At 42.0% G+C, this 17301-nt stretch overlaps 1 protein-coding gene across 2 annotated transcripts in view; it reads left to right on the top strand.

The window, feature by feature from the left end:
* Positions 1-17301, top strand: part of ADCY5 (adenylate cyclase 5) — a gene marked incomplete at both ends in the record, with an annotated part of 206619 nt that overhangs the window by 143450 nt on the left and 45868 nt on the right. For both annotated transcript variants that reach the window (XM_080346722.1, XM_080346723.1), the window contains 4 exons: positions 7812-7923; positions 8095-8222; positions 11832-11990; positions 13032-13173. In XM_080346722.1, coding sequence (XP_080202848.1) covers positions 7812-7923; positions 8095-8222; positions 11832-11990; positions 13032-13173 — 541 coding nt within the window. The remainder of the gene's footprint in view (positions 1-7811; positions 7924-8094; positions 8223-11831; positions 11991-13031; positions 13174-17301) is intronic.

Genomic DNA, 17301 nt, shown 5'->3' with positions numbered 1-17301 from the left:
TATTGGAGTTGGAATGGATTTGGCATCTTTCTCACTTTCATGCTTTTTCCTCTGACCTGAATTATTGGGAAAAAAATTCACATTCCCATCAATCTGTTCTTAGATACATGAAGAAGGTCCAAAGTCCCCTCTTCTTAGTAACCCCAAATTGCATTCAAGCCGCGTGGATTTTGTTTTTATGTTTGGCAGACAGCAGCATCTAATTTGGCCTCAGATGATTGAGTACTAAAATTATTTCTACTCATCTCAAAGACATCTACAACGTGCTCCACCTATAGTTTGGCTGGTAGCCACTGTCTATCTGTCTATATTTGTTTTGCCTTCTCCAAATAGTTTTTCTTCCCAAAAGACTATTTATTACTCCTGTTTCCAGTGAAGAATCAATCTGGTTAAATATAGTCAGCTGAAATAGGAAAATCTTTAAACTCAAGATATTTAGAGGAAGAGAGTAGCAATTTTTTCATGTTTAAAATAAAAGAGTGTTGATGCTGCTTCGCTGTAATTAAGTTCCAGTAACTGCGGTTGCTGCTCATGCTTGTAAGCTGCAAACCTAGGAAGGTCATGCAAAAACTTTTCCATGTATGACTGGTGCAGTCTTTTCCTGCTGCCTGGTGATCTCAGGATCTTAATTTCTTCTCGTTTCCTGCATTGACAGTGAAGGACAGATCACAGGCATGGGGATGAGGAGCACCAACCGTGGTGGAATGTATGGTGCCATTTTTCTTTGCAGTTCTTGAGTGCCAGCAGGGCCAGGCACGCTCAGCGGGACATTCCCTGGAGCACATTGCTAATGCAGACAGAGCCGCAACCACAATTGCTGAGAGGCTGTGTTGGAGATGCGCATCTCCCACCTGTGTCCCCCTGGCAGTTCTGACCTCCAGGAACTCTCATCTGAGTGCAAACGTGTCTCCAGAGTCTTCTGGTCTCCTGCTTCTATGTCACCTTTTACTCTGTAACCAGTTTCAGTTGGTCTTGCAGAGTGAACAACTTCTCAAATGCAGGATGTGGGTTTGGTTTACATTTTTGGCCACTTTGGAAGAGGGACAGGCGGCTTTTCTGCCTTTTGCTGTAAAGGCAAAGTGAAAAGGCTCACCAGTTTCTGGGCTTTTGTTTTTGTAGGCGTTCCGTGTATGTTTCCTCCTGCCTTGCGCTATTCTCTCTCTCTCAAATATTGCTTTACTTATCAGAGCACTTGTGTGCCTTCTCACCCTCTTTAGCAAGTGGGATTCAGCATGACTGATCTTAAGATGGAGCGCTGTCATGGTGCACAACAAAGTCCCACTTCCCATGGGGTGGCTGTGCCAGCCGATGTGACCCAGAAGTGCTAGGGCTCAACTGAAACAACAGGTGATTTCCAATAGTAAACCAATCTTCTCTAAAATGACCGTATAAGCTTAGGAAAGATGGCATATCTTTTGACTCTTTTGTTTTGGGTTTTTTTTGTTGGTTTTGTTTTGGGTTTTTTGGGTGTTGTTTTTTCCATGACTGTAGGAAAAGGAAATATTTTAACCTCTGTTCTGTCTGATATCCTGCTGTTCTGGAGAACATTTTTTGTATCTCTAAGGCTAAGACCTTAGCTTGCCACATAGATGTCTCTAGAGAGCAAGGCTGACGTGGAGTTGAGACCTGAGTTAGCCTGGAAGTAGCAAGCAGCCTTTGCCAGACGAGTCACCAAGCTGTCACTCAGCATGGTGATCTTCATGGGCCACTGTTCCCTCCTTAGGTGGGCTTTGCTGCACTTGCACGGTTCTGTGCTGCTTTGCCTAGATGTGCTGCCTGACCACAGTCACTGCACCACTGTGAATTTGTCCTCAGATTGTTTTGGTTTGTCCTTCTGTGTTGCTGTTATTAAAGTCAGGAGGGAAAGAGCATTATGAGGTGTTCTCACTTAGAGTTCCTGGAGACTGAAATCCTTTTTGTACATAGTGTGGGTAGAAGAGAGAGCACATACAGAAACTCCTTGTCATCCCATCCCCAAGTAGCTATAGCTAGGAAAGAAAGACTGGGTGTATCTTGGTGCTTCGTCTATACTAGGAACTCCTAGATGAACTTAACACTGTGCAACTGCAGCTGGAAAATAACTTCTAGGCTTGCAGTGCTGTTGGGAAAGTAGCTTTTAAACAGATAGCCAAGTACAAAAATTGACTAATTTCCCAAGATGATCCCACCTTGGAGATACTCAAAAGATATCTGAACATAGTCTTGATCTGGTTACCTCTTCTAGGTGGCTCTGCTTGAGCAGAGAGTTGAACAAGATGCCTTCCAGAGGTCCCTTCCAACCCGAACCATTCTGTGAAAGCCTATTTGGTGTTAAGGGCTCAACCAAGCCCTTCAACTTTTGTTTTGTCATCTTCATCCCAGTCCATCCTTCTTTCTTCTTCCCTGTTCATAGTATGACTTAATGACATGTGACACAAATAACAGTGGATGGTATTGTAAAATAAGTAGCACCCTGAGACACTGTCCTCACCAATTAGCCTAGTGAATTCACTGACACAGGCAGACTGTGTCTGCAGCAAACAGCTTTTTCTTGTTACATCTTTGCTCATGGATGCAAATTAGTGAGCATGTATTTAGTGAAAAATGATTATTTTATTATGCTGCCTTAACTTTTTCCTCTCTTGTAGGTAGTGTTCATTGCAGCAAAACACCATGGCTTTGATTCACACGCAGTCAGATGCACTTTGCTGTTTTTACAAGTCATTAGAGCTCACCGACTCTGGGGTTTTGTTCTGTTTCCCATGCAGTGCCTGTGGTGTTCAGTTTCCAGTAACACATGGTGTTTATATTCATGACTGGCATTACCGTTGTGATGGTGATAGGGTTTGTGTTTCTTGCCTTGCTTGATTTATGTTGTGGCTGGCGTGCATGGCACGCACATGTCTCAAAATAGAACACAACTGTTTTTTTGTTTTTGCATTAGAAATACGGATGATTTAATTTAGTGTTTTGGATAATCCTGCACTTGCAGGGAAACCTGTGTTATGTCCCTTCTTTGATAACTCTATTAGCTTCAGATATTTAAGGCTACATTTCAAAATCACTTTCTGTAGGTGTGCATGGTTTCTAAATTTCTCATGTGGGTTTCCTGCTTCCCACTTTGTCCTTGGCTCTTCCTACTCCTTTCACTGTTCTTTGCTTTCTGCCAAGATCTGTCCCCTTCCCGCACTCTTGCTAAGAACTGTCGTCTTTGCCATCTAAAAGATCATTTGATGCTTCTGCCTCGAGGCAAGTAAGCAGTGCAGTCACAGCACAGATTTACCTGAATTTCAGGAGCTAGTTTGAAATGACCTGCAATGGTAGGACCCAAGGTGCAGTGGGATGGACCTGGGTATGGACTGTGAAAGCAGCCCAAGCTGGGCAGGCTCACACTGCTGATCTCCGGGGTGTTGCACTGAGACTTCTGCTGGTACCTGAGCTGCCCGTCTGTGTGCATCTTAACTATTCTGTGAATGAATTACAGACCAAAAAAATGGGAAAGCTAAGCTCAGCGCTTCAGGAATTTTCTCATCTTGGCTTTGCACCTTAGCTGCTCGTCTTTCCATTTAACTTCTTGTTGGCTTTGCAGCTATGTGAAGCACTCTGCAAAAAGCATCTAGGCATGCTGCTCATGGAGGTCTTGCAGTCCACAGTGGTGGTGGTGTTTTGGGTAAAGGCCAAGCTCAGGTACAGGCTGGCATCCTGGTGGCAGCGGGACCTGTGTGCCCAGCCTGCCTTATGCGGCCTAGCAGCCCCAGTTCCTTAGGTTCAGGGATGCTCCAGTCTGTGCATCCGCCCTTCTAGCCCCCTTCCTGGGTCTTGGGTAAGAGCAAGCAAGTACCAGGCTGGTCCCTAAGCAGAGGGAAGGATGGTGGGATCTGGAAGCTACCCAAGCTCCTTTTCATCTTTCTTCCCTGCCAGCATCATGAGCCACACAGGGCAACAGGCACAAAACTGAGTTTGGCTTGTACAGCTCTGAAATCTTGAGCCAGTCCTTGGTGGAAATAGGAGCTGAAATAGGAGCTTAGGAAAGTATTCACCCCTACCCTATAACACAATTTGTGGTACTTTTCAACCAAAATTAAACAGAAATAATTTTTTTTAAAACTTACAAAATGAATGATAACTTGTCTGTCTTTCCCAGAAATAAACCATTTTTTGTCTTTTTTGAGGTCATACCCTGGTTGCTGCTGGACAAAACCCAATCAGATGGTAAATCTGAAGGCAGTGACAGAGTGGAAAATATATCAAGAGCTCTGAAGCCATTACAGCATTTTAATTACATGCTAAACTGGTTTTTCCACAAAGCACTAGCCTTCCAGATGAAGGGACTGGGACCCAGGGCTGATCAGAGTTGCTGATGCCCAGACTGCAGATCATGTGGTCAATCCCTTCCAGTCAACCACTGCCTTACTTATCTCATGACATTTCATAGCTATAATAATTATTTCATTTGACCTTTTGTTGACCACTGTCATTTACCCCACATTTTGGCATAAGAAAGGCCTATTACTGGCATTGTGTTCCCACCAACAAGGAAATGCCTTCCCCTCTGAAGACTGACAGATAGTTGGCTTGAGTTGTGCCCTCCATCGCAGTCATCCATCACTATCGTCCTTCAATAAAATCTATCCATTGCTAAGAGGAGTCTGACATGAAAGACTGAAGTGTGGAGTGAGGACCCAAGGGGAGTGAGGAAGCTGTGTGTTTAAACTGTAAGGTTCCAAGTCTGGATAAGATGCACTGGCAGGACTGGGAGATGCTCCTGCAACCTCACTGCATGCCTGTTGCATGTGTAAGGAGATACAGGACGCTTTGTTTTTAAAGAAAAAACTCTGACTTAACACAAGATGAGGATCATGTGCTGTTCCCTGATTGCTGCCATAAGAGAAATCTACTTTTTTCATAGCTGCTTCTGGGCTGCTAGGCATTTTACAGGGAGAAGGCTGAATTTAAGGGTTACTTGGGCTAATAACAAAAGGAACAGAAGCAGCATGGCACAGCACCACATACACTGGTCCACATTCCTTCCTTCTGGGTCATTAGCAGAGCAGGGAGAGATAAACCTGGTTGTTGTCTCTGTTGCTGGAGCTGCAGTGTCAGCAGGAGTGTATGGAGTGAACAGATTAGGCAGGAGAAGTAAAATGTGATTTAGTGGCTTTCAGAGCTCTCTGTTGAGAGCAGAGGACAGAGAGGCTTCAGGCTGGGCTCCTGTTTGCCAGGGCTGTTTTCTGTGACGGTCGTATGCCGTTCTTTCTTCAGTCTCCTGCAACAAATGTGTCTTTCTCCCTCCCTGTCTTCAGTTCCTACATCACTGCTCTGTCCTCCGCCATCTCCCACATGGTCTTTTCCATACCCCAATGAGGTTTTCCATCCCCTGCAGCCTGATTACATCATTTGCCTGGTTGAAAATATTGCTTTGATTTAACTTCTAGGATGTCTGATCCATTTATCCGGCATGACAGTAATGGCAAATGGAGGAGGCAACTTCCAGTCATTGATCCATGTTCATTAGGACGCTGTGCTAGCACTAGTTTTCTGAATGAGGCATGAGAAGGCTCAGGGCATCCCTGTGTAGGATTTACAGATACACCCGTTGCTGTCTGACCCTCTGTACTCCTGTTATAACACACAACTGTTACAACACACACAAGTAGAGTGTGAACATGCCCACGAGTGAGGAATTTCCAGTTTGCCCTTTGCTGGAAGAAGAACATGCTTACAAGAAGATACATTTTGTTACTGCCACAAAAACTGGAGACATTTCCTATTTGTATATTGCATATTAAAACATACTTAAGTTGCTTAGCCAGCAATACAGAGATCTCTAAGATTGCAGCTGGTTTCAACTGTATTTCTTTGGGAAGTTTACTTTTATTTGTGAATATGTGAAAGCTTGATTTATTTTTTGTGTGTTTTCTTAAGTGCTTTGGGTTTTTTTTATTCAGACATCCCTGCATTCCTCTCTTGCTTTTTTCTTGTACATTTTGGTTTCAGTCTGACTAACAAAGAAATACTTAATGCAATATGTTTGGTTGATGATTTATTGGAGTTAAAATGTAGAAGGAAAATATGAAAATCATGCCAGAATTGAAATGTGTTTCAGGATTTTTGCAAAAAAATGCTTGTGAAAATATTTTTGTTGTCTTTGCTTTCCGTCTGAAGACATTGCAGGGAATTCCAACAGAAAACATAGGCTCTGCAATTTGCTGAAAACATGTTGGAGTTTTATTTTACAAATAAGAAACAATTCCAAAATGCTTGTCATTTACACTTGTAATTTTTCTTCCTATACAAATACGACTTGATGCAATAATCAACTTCAAAAAAGAAATCAACTAGTGGATAAATATTCCAACATACAAGTATAGCTTATTAATGTTATGTTTATATAAATGAGTGTACATATATACATTTTATCTTAGACCTATGTAGGACAGTCTGGTGCTTATTTTGCTGAACAGTTTTAAATTTAGCATAATGACTGTGTGTGCAAATCAGTATTTTCAATGTTATCATTATCAATGAGACAGAATCTTTTTCCAGTGAAAAAAAATAATAATCTTCTCAGGACAACATTGAGATTGAAATCAAGGAATCATTATAAATACTTGTGATTCAAATAATGGTGTTTTCAAAACCATCTAGGCTGCTTTCAGAGGCCTTTCCTGGTCCGTCCTGGCCAGATGGGGTGACTGGCCTTCCCTGTTGCAGTCGCAGAGCTTTGGCTCAGTTGGCGAGAGCTGCGTGTGTCCCTCGCGTGTCCCTCGGCAGAAGCTGGGTGCTGCCTGCTCGCAGCCTTGCCGACAGGAGCTCCCAAGCACCGCAGGTGTATGTTTTTGTAGTGTTTCAGGGGCTAAGCCAGCTGGAAGGTGTGGTACAAATGGGAGGTTTCATTTCTGTACTTCTTTAAAAGCTGAGCAAAAAGAAAAAAAAAAGCAATGAGTGAGAAGTGTACGCAGCTGAATAGAGTAGAGCAAAACAGTGTAGATTTCCTTCTCCAGTGAATGAAGAGTAGAAAACCCTGACAGCAAGTCTTGCTCGAGACAGCCAAGTGTGTTACGGCACATCCAGCCAGCCCTGCAGCACCATGGGTGCCATTGCGTTACGGCACATCCAGCCAGCCCTGCAGCACCATGGGTGCCATTGCGTTACGGCACATCCAGCCAGCCCTGCAGCACCATGGGTGCCATTGCGCCTGGCGCTGTGCCTCTATAGCGCTGCAGGAACGTGGCTGCCCGGCACAGGGCAGGGGCTGCAGTGCACGTGTGGAAGCAGAGCACCAAAGCGGGGGGGAAAGCTGTGGTAGGCAGGTTGGGGTTATTCACTAGAGAGGGACATTATTTTGTGGCTGCACTTTGGCCGCAGGGGAAGCGGGCAGAAGAGCGTGGTTTTCCACAGCAGAGCTAGGACACAGGCGATGTTATTGAGCCGAGAGGTTGAGGAATGTGAGCAAAATGGATAAGTGTTGATTTTATAGCTGAGCTAATCGGGTCACTGTGTAGGAGTGCCTTGTTGTTAATGACATCTGATAGCATTATCATGCCACCACCTCCTCCCAGCGTACTGTAAATTTTCAGGGCATGGGGCAGGGGTGGGGGTTAGAAGTCCTGGGGGGGTTTTCTCACCCTTTCTAGTCTCTGGAGGAGATGAGGTAATGCCCCTCATGGCTTTACATGTGATAGAGCCTGTAGCGTTAGGTGGCATTAGGGGTGCTCATCTCCTTGCTGCTATAGGGCTGGGATACCCTTCTACCCCAAGACTTACACAAGTATCAGTAACAAATTTTGTGACACTTTCATATTTATTTTCTCTTCTTTTTTTTCCCCAAGCATCCTCTTTGCCGACATAGAGGGTTTCACAAGTCTGGCCTCCCAGTGCACTGCTCAGGAGCTGGTCATGACGCTGAACGAGCTCTTTGCCAGATTTGATAAGCTAGCAGCTGTAAGTTTTCTGTTATAATTTTGATTATTTTTTTTTCCTGTTGCAAGAATTACATACTGTGCTGGTTCACTGGATTTTTGTGAATATTCACTGCCCTAAAAGGCAAGCTATTGCAAGCATGAATATAAGCTGAATATTTCTCCTTTATTATTGTTATTATTATTATTTTAGGACAACCACTGTTTACGTATCAAGATCTTGGGAGATTGCTATTACTGTGTGTCTGGGTTGCCAGAAGCAAGAGCTGACCATGCACACTGCTGTGTTGAAATGGGAATGGATATGATAGAGGCCATCTCGTAAGTATCATATTCCCCATGGAGAACTTCAGAAGAAATAGTAAGTAGATTCTCTTTCCTGTCAGGTCATCCTTACATTAGTAGCCAGGTAGCAAAACCAGGGAACTGATGCCAGCAAAAAGGAAGACCAGCTGGAACAAGAAAACACAATGCAGTAAAGGTTTGACAGCAGAAGGTCAGACACTTGAGTCTGTTACAGCCACATGGGTATCAGAGCTCAATCTCCTGATGAGAAAGGCAAAGGTTACTGCAATTACTGGAAGTCTCATTCCCAAAGGAGGATTCCAGTGAATTACAGAAATGTGAAATCAGAAGATTAATAATAACTTTATTACATTTCAGTCACTCTTCACTTATCTGTCTTTAAACTGGCTTCTTTTTCACCTTACAATTCTTCTGCTAACGTCTGTCTTGTCTAGTTTAACTAATCTTTCTGCATGTGTCCCTATGCCAAAAAGGTGAGATTCAAGACTTTCTAGCTTCAGTTAAATTAATTATTGAGAAAGGGCATGAAGTTGTTCTGGTACAGACTGGAACAGATCCATGGTGCTTTTTCCTTTATTTCTGCTTACTTCCTCATCTTTATTTTTTTCTTTTAAAATTGTTCTAAAGCTTTGCCTGCTTCTGAGATCAGACTAGAAATCCTGTGTTTGTCCAGACCACTCCTGTCTTTAGAGAGTAACAAACATGAGACTCACGTCTAGTTATATGACTTGGAGAATTGCAGACATCAAATATTGTTTGCATCATATACGAACTTTCAGAGGCCAGTTGGTTCGGAATTCAGGGAGGGAAGATTAATTTGGTCACCTCGAGCATATGCAAGTTTAGACACAACGTTCAGTCAGTTTTTGATGGTAACTGAGCAGACCTTAATATCTACACCATCCCTGCTGCACAGGGACTCTGTCTCTTTTTCCCTTCTCTTCTAGTTTTTTATTTTATGAACGCATCTTCTAAAGTATCAGTGGTACCAAGAGAGAAGCGGAAGATCTCTATGCAGTTCTCCTCTCATTCCATTCAGTAAATTGATGGAGTTGCCACTTCATCTCGATAAAAACTAAAGCTGCCTATTTGCTGAGCTTGACATAGTTCATCCTTACCATTTGAATTTCTGCAAGGACGTGAATGTGCAGTTTTCAGCCCCATTTGCATAACACAGATACGTGGTTTGAAAAGCGGTGTTTTCAGCTGGGAGAGCCCATTCAGAGGGCAGTACACAGAAGCATTCCCATGCTTTGTATACAGTGTACACTGTCAGGACTTCCTACCTTTACTTGCCTGGTTTTAAACTCTGTTGCTTTGCACCAGTCTCCTTTTGGGGTTTGTATGCAAAATGCAAAATAAAAGCAGTTGCAAGTAACTAGTTTTCAGTAGCCCTTGAAAGGATGCCATTTCTTCCACATGAAGTACAATTAAGTGGCAGGTGACCAAGTGTCTTGTCAAACACAGGAAGCAGCAATTCTTAGCCACCAGCCCCACAAAGAAGGCATTGTGTAGATTGCTCAGAAAAGTCTCATTTTCTACAGGAGTTGGCCTGATGAAATCCAGAAACCTTGGCGCTGTGTAATCTCCCACAAGGAGTGTAGCACCAGGATGTCTAGACTTCATTGATTAACTGCAACCCACCTTACCTTGAAATAAACGTGGAGTTCTAGTGCACTCAGTGTTTGTTTACAAATAGCTCTTCAGCAGCCTTTAAATCTTGTTTCCCACTCAATCTATAATGAATGCATTTAACAATCTTATCTCTTAATAAGTCTGGAAGGTGACTCTGTTCTCACTACCTCTACTTCCCCCCCCCCCCCCCCTCCTCCTCTGCTAAGGATCAAGATAAGAGGTTTCACAATTAAGGTAACCAATAGCTACTGAACATTTGATTTCAGGTAACAAACAGCTGCTGAACATTTGATTGCTGGCTTCCCTAACACTGGGCCCTGCCCGTAGGCTGATTTCATCTGTGCATAATAACAGCAGGGAGTGTTACCCCAGATTGGAAAGATAGAATTTTATTCACTGTACTGCTAGTATAAATGAACTTTAAAAAAAAATCAAATTAACAAAGAATATTTAATTTGTCTATAAAGGATAACCAAACCCATTTGTTTGCTGTGAAGTCTGGAGAAAGTCACTTTCTCATTGACTACTTGGAGAAGTTCCCTGGTCTTGTATCAGTAACGTGGCTTGGCAGAGGGTGCAGTGGGGGCTGTAGCAGTCATGCAGCATGTTCTTCCTCGCTCCCCAGTGCTGTATCCACACGGCAGCTGCTGTTCTCCATGCAAGGGTTATGGCTGCAGTGACCCCAGTTCCTGTTGCTTTCCCAAGTGTTGTGGTTGGAGCCCTGTGGCACCTTTACCCATATGCAGTTCCCTGCCCTGCTAGAGGATCTCTGCTTCTTGTTAATAAAAATAATGAATATCACTTCAGCAAGTAGATAGTGAAACACAAGATAGGGAGTGTAAGGAGAAAGCAACTGTAAGAGGGTAGGATCTGTTTCAACAAGAAGTCACCTTGAACAGTCCTTTAAGGGAAATATTACACTGTGAGGAGCAAATTGGAGTCCAGGATTAGTCTATTTTTAATCATTCATTAATAAATAAAGCTTAAATATTAGATCTGTGTTGATGTTAGGAAGTTGAGAGGATACCTGTCCAGAGGATGTTATGCTAGATAAGTAGGACTAGGTGAAGCTGAAAACCAAAGAGGTTGAAATCTGATAGGTACAACTTAATGCTGCAAGGAAGTAACAACTCAAAGGAAAGGACTGTGGTATGTGATATAGGCAAAATTTCTAGTGAAATATGGACATTCTGGCAATTATGTGATCAGCAATAATGATAAGCAGAGTTGTTCTGATGGCCTCGTCAAGACTTTCCCCTACTCACATTCCTAAATATATTTTCCATGTGAACAGCTCTTGAAGTTAACTTTTGCCCTAAAAGGGCAAAACCCACAAAGTATTCCAGCAGTCAACTTGGGAGTAAGAAGAGCATCCAAAACCTCATTAAAATCAGAGCTTGAGTATTTGTAACTGCCTGTTTGAAGTGACTGCAATAGATGTGGTTCTCTGGTTTTGCTGCTCTGACTGCAGCTGTAAGCCCCGTTCAAGCTTTCCAACTGCAGTGGGGTATTTCACACACATATCGTATTTCATCTGTGGAGGAGCTGATGCTCAGTGCCATGCAGATGAATTAAGATCTCTGAAATCATTTCCTTTTTCTCTTTGCAACATGCTATTACTCTTAATGAGGTTGAGTGCTGGCAGGTTACGTCCAGCTTTGGTATGGAGATCAGAGACCAGCACTTTATTCCTTTTACTGCCTCAAAGATTTTTTTTTAATGAGTTCTCATCTTGACCATGAGTTCAGAGTATGTGAATTTACTCCAAAGGCTCCCCTTTCTAATTAGTGCTCTGCTTGGCCAGCCAGAGCAGTACAGCCAGTCTGGTTTACGTTTGTTGTCCTGTTGTTGTGGACGAGCAGCACCATGTGTCTGCGTGAATAATTTATGGGTCATTATGGACTTTTGTGTTATAGGTGCAAGTTTGTTCCACTGACTACAACCATGCAGTTCTTTGTGATGCCCTTTTTTACCCATATCTCTTTTCAGATTAGTCCGAGAGGTAACGGGAGTAAATGTCAACATGAGGGTTGGAATCCACAGCGGGAGAGTTCACTGCGGGGTCTTGGGCCTTAGGAAATGGCAGTTTGATGTGTGGTCCAATGACGTTACATTAGCCAACCACATGGAAGCAGGGGGCAAAGCTGGGTAAGTTGCTTCATCAAAGCTGTTGCGTTAACCCATGTGTTGTTCTGTCTCTGACATGTCACAGTGAGGTGAGGAAACAGGAGACAGACATTCAGAGATTCTGTATGTCTGCTGTAAAATGAACTGTGGGTGTAGTGTTTTAAGCATGTGCAAATGATAGCAAGGTTATTCTGTTCCATGTCTACATGTCCTTGGTTACAGAAAGTCTACAAAATCCCAAGATGGGCATATCCTTCTGTGGTAAGAACTGAATTCCTTCTCTGCGAAATAAAGCTGATAGATTAACAGAAGTGAGCACGTCTGTGCGAACACTAGCAGAGCTGCTCATGGTTTCAAAGAGATGTGACAATATGTTAGCAGTGTTTCCTGGAGAACATCCCTGCTATCGATGGATGTTGCATGAAGTGTTGTTTCAGACCAGCCTTTTGTTTTGAAACGTTCCTGTGAGAGGGCAGAATTGGTTCTTGTTTCGTTGCTGTTTGGATCACCTGAAGACTGAGTTGCTGCCAAGTTGACTCCGTGAGATAATTTTTCTGTATGGATCTCCACTTTTTCTCTGCTCTGGAAGAAAGCATAAGACTATAGTACTTTTAACATACCTCTACAAGGCACTCTTGTACCACAGTGATTAATGTGATACAGCGAAAAAAGATACAGTATATATTGCTACAGCGAATATTACACTGTCTGCTGAGTAGACATGTCCTTGTGAAGGGCCTGTGTTTGCCAAAAAAACTATATCTGCTGTGTGTTAGAGCAAAGTGAATAAAAGGTTGAGTGCTTTATATCTAAGGAGGTGCTTATAAGTGGATCTGTAACATGCTTAACATGAACAATTCTCTCTTTAAGAAAATGCTTCCTGGCCTGCTTCCTTTAAAACAGATTAAACTCCCATACTACATCTATAAGAGTGGTGGCATCGCTAAAGAAACTGGGTTTTATTGCTGGTTTGTTCCAGTACATGGAACCTGTCACTGACAGGTTTTTAGGTGGTAACTTTTCAGAACCTACAAAACTGGTTTGTCTTTTGTCTCATTCAAGGCGCATCCACATAACAAAGGCAACCCTGAACTATCTCAATGGAGACTATGAGGTGGAGCTGGGCTTTGGAGGGGAACGCAATGCTTACCTAAAGGAGCACAGCATTGAGACCTTCTTGATTGTACGGTGCAGCCAGAAACGGGTAAGACCAAATGCTGGGTTTAGATACTTTTAATAACTAGACAGTTTCCAGCACACTGAAGTAGAGTGAACACCAGCCTTTACAGATGAGTGAGTTGACTACCTGACCTTCAGTGACAAAAAATCCTGTTTTGCTGTCCTCTTCCTGAACTATTGCATGTGTAGAAGGGAGCGTAGCCACCTTCTGCATAAGGTTACTGCACAGAGTACTTTCTAGTTCCGTCAAAGAAACTGTCCTGAGTTGTTCTCGTAATCATTTTGAAAAATGTTGTTGATACAGATATGTATTTTTTCAATGAAATTTGATACTTGTACAAGTTCTTAAAACAATAGATTAAAACCACAAAGACCTCTTCTCTGTCAGATTACAGACTGAGGTGTTTTTGTCCAACTGCTCACTATATTACCATGAACATAGAGACTAGAGCAGTTCTTGCCATTACTTGTCAGCCTCTTTCTGAAGATGGGAAAATCTGGCCCGCTGTGATGATCGATAATCACTGTGACAGTGGGATGAGATCATACCTACTGCTATGACACAGGTCAGGCTGCACAAAATAAGGCTATTAGGGCATTGCTGACTTGTACTTGAGTCAAGTCAAACTCCAGTGGACTTCAGCCAATATATCGTCTTTTTGTGACACTGTCAATAACAGAAAATAGGTTGATATTGTCACTACTTTGTATTATTTTAAATAGTGCTAGACTGTAATACTAGAAAAAGAGCTTTTTTTATCATCTAGTCAAGCCTAGCCAGTAATATTTCTCTAAGTAATTTCTGCATTAGAGACACTACTTTGCTATTCACAGCATGGGCAAGTGTATAAAGATTGGCCTGATTTGAAAATAATTTCAAATATTTCTGAATCTAAGACCAATTAAACCTTCCCACAGCTCTAAATATGACAACCATGAGATTAAATGAATTAGTGTTTGTGACATGTTCCAATAGCATGGTTGATTTGAATAACTATAACACCTATGCAGAAATACTTCACTACCATTGCCTCACTTCCTGAGAGAATGGAAGCCTCAAATCTCCTTAATGGATATTGTGTGAAAAATCTCCAAGAAAATCCCTTATTATCTCCTAAAGAGAGAAGATGATGTTTTGGTTTCTATCTGCTCATAAGATAAATCTCATTAACAATTGTCAATCTTCAAAAGAGGATTAGAGCTTGCAGTGCAAGATGATTGTTTCTTGAGCATCGCTGCCTGTCAGTGGGCCAGCTGGTGTTTATACCTAAACCACTTCTTTGCTGAGTAGATTTAAGAACATAAACCAAAATACCATTATGGGCAGGCCCCATCTCCTGGGATGGAGACGATATATTGAGTTCTTAAATCGTGCACTCACCAAGTTGTCTGCATGTTCTTGTGGAGAACTGGAGGTTTCTCTGAAGAGAAGAGGAAGACCTAAGGTCAGGATTCTGCTTCTTGCTGGTGTAGACAAAAAACTCAAAAACAGAGACACAGAGCACTTGGGACTTCATCTTTGAAATCAGGGCTGTGTTTTGACTAGGAGACTGGACAGAGACTCAGGAGAGATGTGTATTCCATTCCAGACTTAGATTTTGAGGAACTTGTATCTTTGTGCCTCAATTTTTCATGGTAAAATAAGATAGGACGCCTCCCCCCTCATTCTTTCACTGCTGTATATGTATTTATTGCAGCTCTGTTACACAGTGTAGCTCTCAGCTGAAGTCTCTAGGCACTACTATAACGCTGCTCTGATGTGCTGCATCCCAGAGTAGCTGAGAATGGAGACATGTGCATGATCTTCGTAATTATTGTGCTAAATTAAAACATAAAGAAACTGCTACCAAAGGTCATGGATATTAGTATTTAGAGTTTGAGAGACTCCTGGTTTGCCCATGCTGCTGCAGCTTTCTTGCTCCCGTAGCCATTTTCTATCCCTTTGTGAATAGTTTAAAGTTTTCTCCTTCTTTAAAAACTCGTTTTCCTGTAATATGAAGATCAGAAGTGAGAAAAGCTTTCTCCCATAGTCAGCTCAGTGAGTCCTGAATATTTTGCTTGATGATAGACAAAGTTCTAGCACTTTAACTTTTTCTTCCCATTTCTGTTTGATTTTAATGACTTCTTGTGATGTATTTAGCTAGGTTTTCAGTTCAGTCTGTTCCAGTAATGGCCATAAAATGTTCACCTAACTTAGTAATGGGTTCCTGTGAGTCGTGTCTGGGTTCCTGCTCTCCACACACAAAAGGCACAGGATTTGCATTGAACTGAGGGCAGGTGCGGTTTTGACCCAAGTAACTGTTTGCCTGGGCTCTTCCTCAGTTCACACGGATAGACATGAACTATCAGAATACCCAGTCCGTTATCCTACAGCCATTGAAACCAAACAATACCAGGAGTTATGATGAATCTATAAAATATAACAGCATCTGTTCCATACCCTTTCTGCTTACTGTTGCCATGGGGAGCCATGACTTTAAGTTTTCTGCCTTTTTTGTTTATTTGACTCTTTCATTGTGTTAATACCATTTCTTTGGCACAGAGTAAATGGGAGGAACATTTATGTAATATTTTTGTTCCAGGAACTCAGATTAGCTCCTTCTTTGAAAATAGTTGGGGGTTTTTTGGTTTGTTGTTTTGGTTTTTTATTTTTCCTTCTTAAAGATGTTGTTAACTGGAATAGATTTAGTTGAGCTTTAGGGTGAAAAAAGCTAGATTCTGATCACTCAGTTTTTAAATAAAATCCCTAGAGCTGAAAATGCGGTCCTTTTTTCTGTATGGTATACAGAAGAGTTGCTTTCTATTGAAAGAGAATAAACTGCAAAGTTCTAAAATCCAGTCTGTTTAGGTTTCTCTCTCCTCATCTTTACCTCCAGATCCACTTTCACCTTCTTGTGTGCGCTGTGCTGTGCTGTGCTGTGCTGCTCTGGCTGTGAGGAAAGCAGCGCTCAGTACCCGGAGCAGCGCAGCAGTGCCTTCACTGTCACAGTGTTACGTTCCCCTACATGAAAGTTCTCCTGGCTTTTTTTTGAAAGCATAAATCCAAAGTTCCAAATCTGTTTTCCTTGTGTTTGCTTTCAATTCCTTAAGCTAGGGTTTTGATAATTGAAATATAAAGACCTTAACGGTGTGATATGCACGGGGTACCAAAGTTCATACGGGAGCATGTCACTTGGTGGTTGTTGGCAGCTTTCTGCTCTTCTTTGAGATCAAGTGCTGCACTAATTTGCAGAACCATCACAACTAATCTTCTCATCATTTCTAATAATTGATAAAAGCTTTACGCTGGAAGGGTGGAAAAGTATGTGTTTGGAAGAGTGCGAAACAGACCTTGAGGTGAATAGGATTTTAACAGCACGTTAGGTTTACAGTTAGTTTTCTTGCCCTTGTCAACATTGTCAGAAGGCTGGGGAAATGCTTTGCTTTGACCACAAGTGGAAACAAAATGTGACTGTCAACAGCGGAGCAATGCTGCTGACTAAACACACTGTGCTGGGTGCACAAACGAAAAGATGTTTATTTTTTTCTAATGACTTTCAGTTGCCGTAAACATGGGTGTTTCTTTTAACAATAGCAGGTACACAACAGTTTCAGAAAGGATTGTTGATGGTGGCTTTAAAACAGCTCAACAAAACTTTGGCTGTAACTCCTAAAAAAACAAATCTCATTCTTTTCTAAATAGTGTCCTGGAACTCCATCCAGCTGAAGAAACAAAATGGTCCTTTAAGTGTTGGGCATGTGACTCTCCTAAAACACAATCAATCTAATATGATGATTCCTTAGTTTAACAAATTTAATCTTAGCACAGCAGGGTTCCACCCGTGTAGATTTATGAAGGCAATGGTTTGGAGCATGTAGCACTGCAAGAAGTATCATTCACATGTCAATAGGACTTCAAGACAATTTAAAGAATAATCTGTAGCTGAATCTGAAATGGCCGATCCATGTTCAGCTTTCACTGCTTTGTTGCACTGATAGTGATCAATATGCTGGAAAATCCTATCGCACACTAAAGGAGTAACAGGCATTCTTGATGCAACTGATAAATATAAGAAAATACCAGCTATTTTTGCTGTTTTGTTATAGCATTACAGTAGCTCAGTGTGTGGGAACTGGTGGTGGGAACAAAATAAAACCTCTGGGAATAAGATTT

Source organism: Nesoenas mayeri, assembly GCF_963082525.1.
Source record: "Nesoenas mayeri genome assembly, chromosome: 6".
In the NCBI taxonomy this organism is placed as follows: Eukaryota; Metazoa; Chordata; class Aves; order Columbiformes; family Columbidae; genus Nesoenas; species Nesoenas mayeri.
This window is presented reverse-complemented; position numbering and strand designations above follow the sequence as displayed.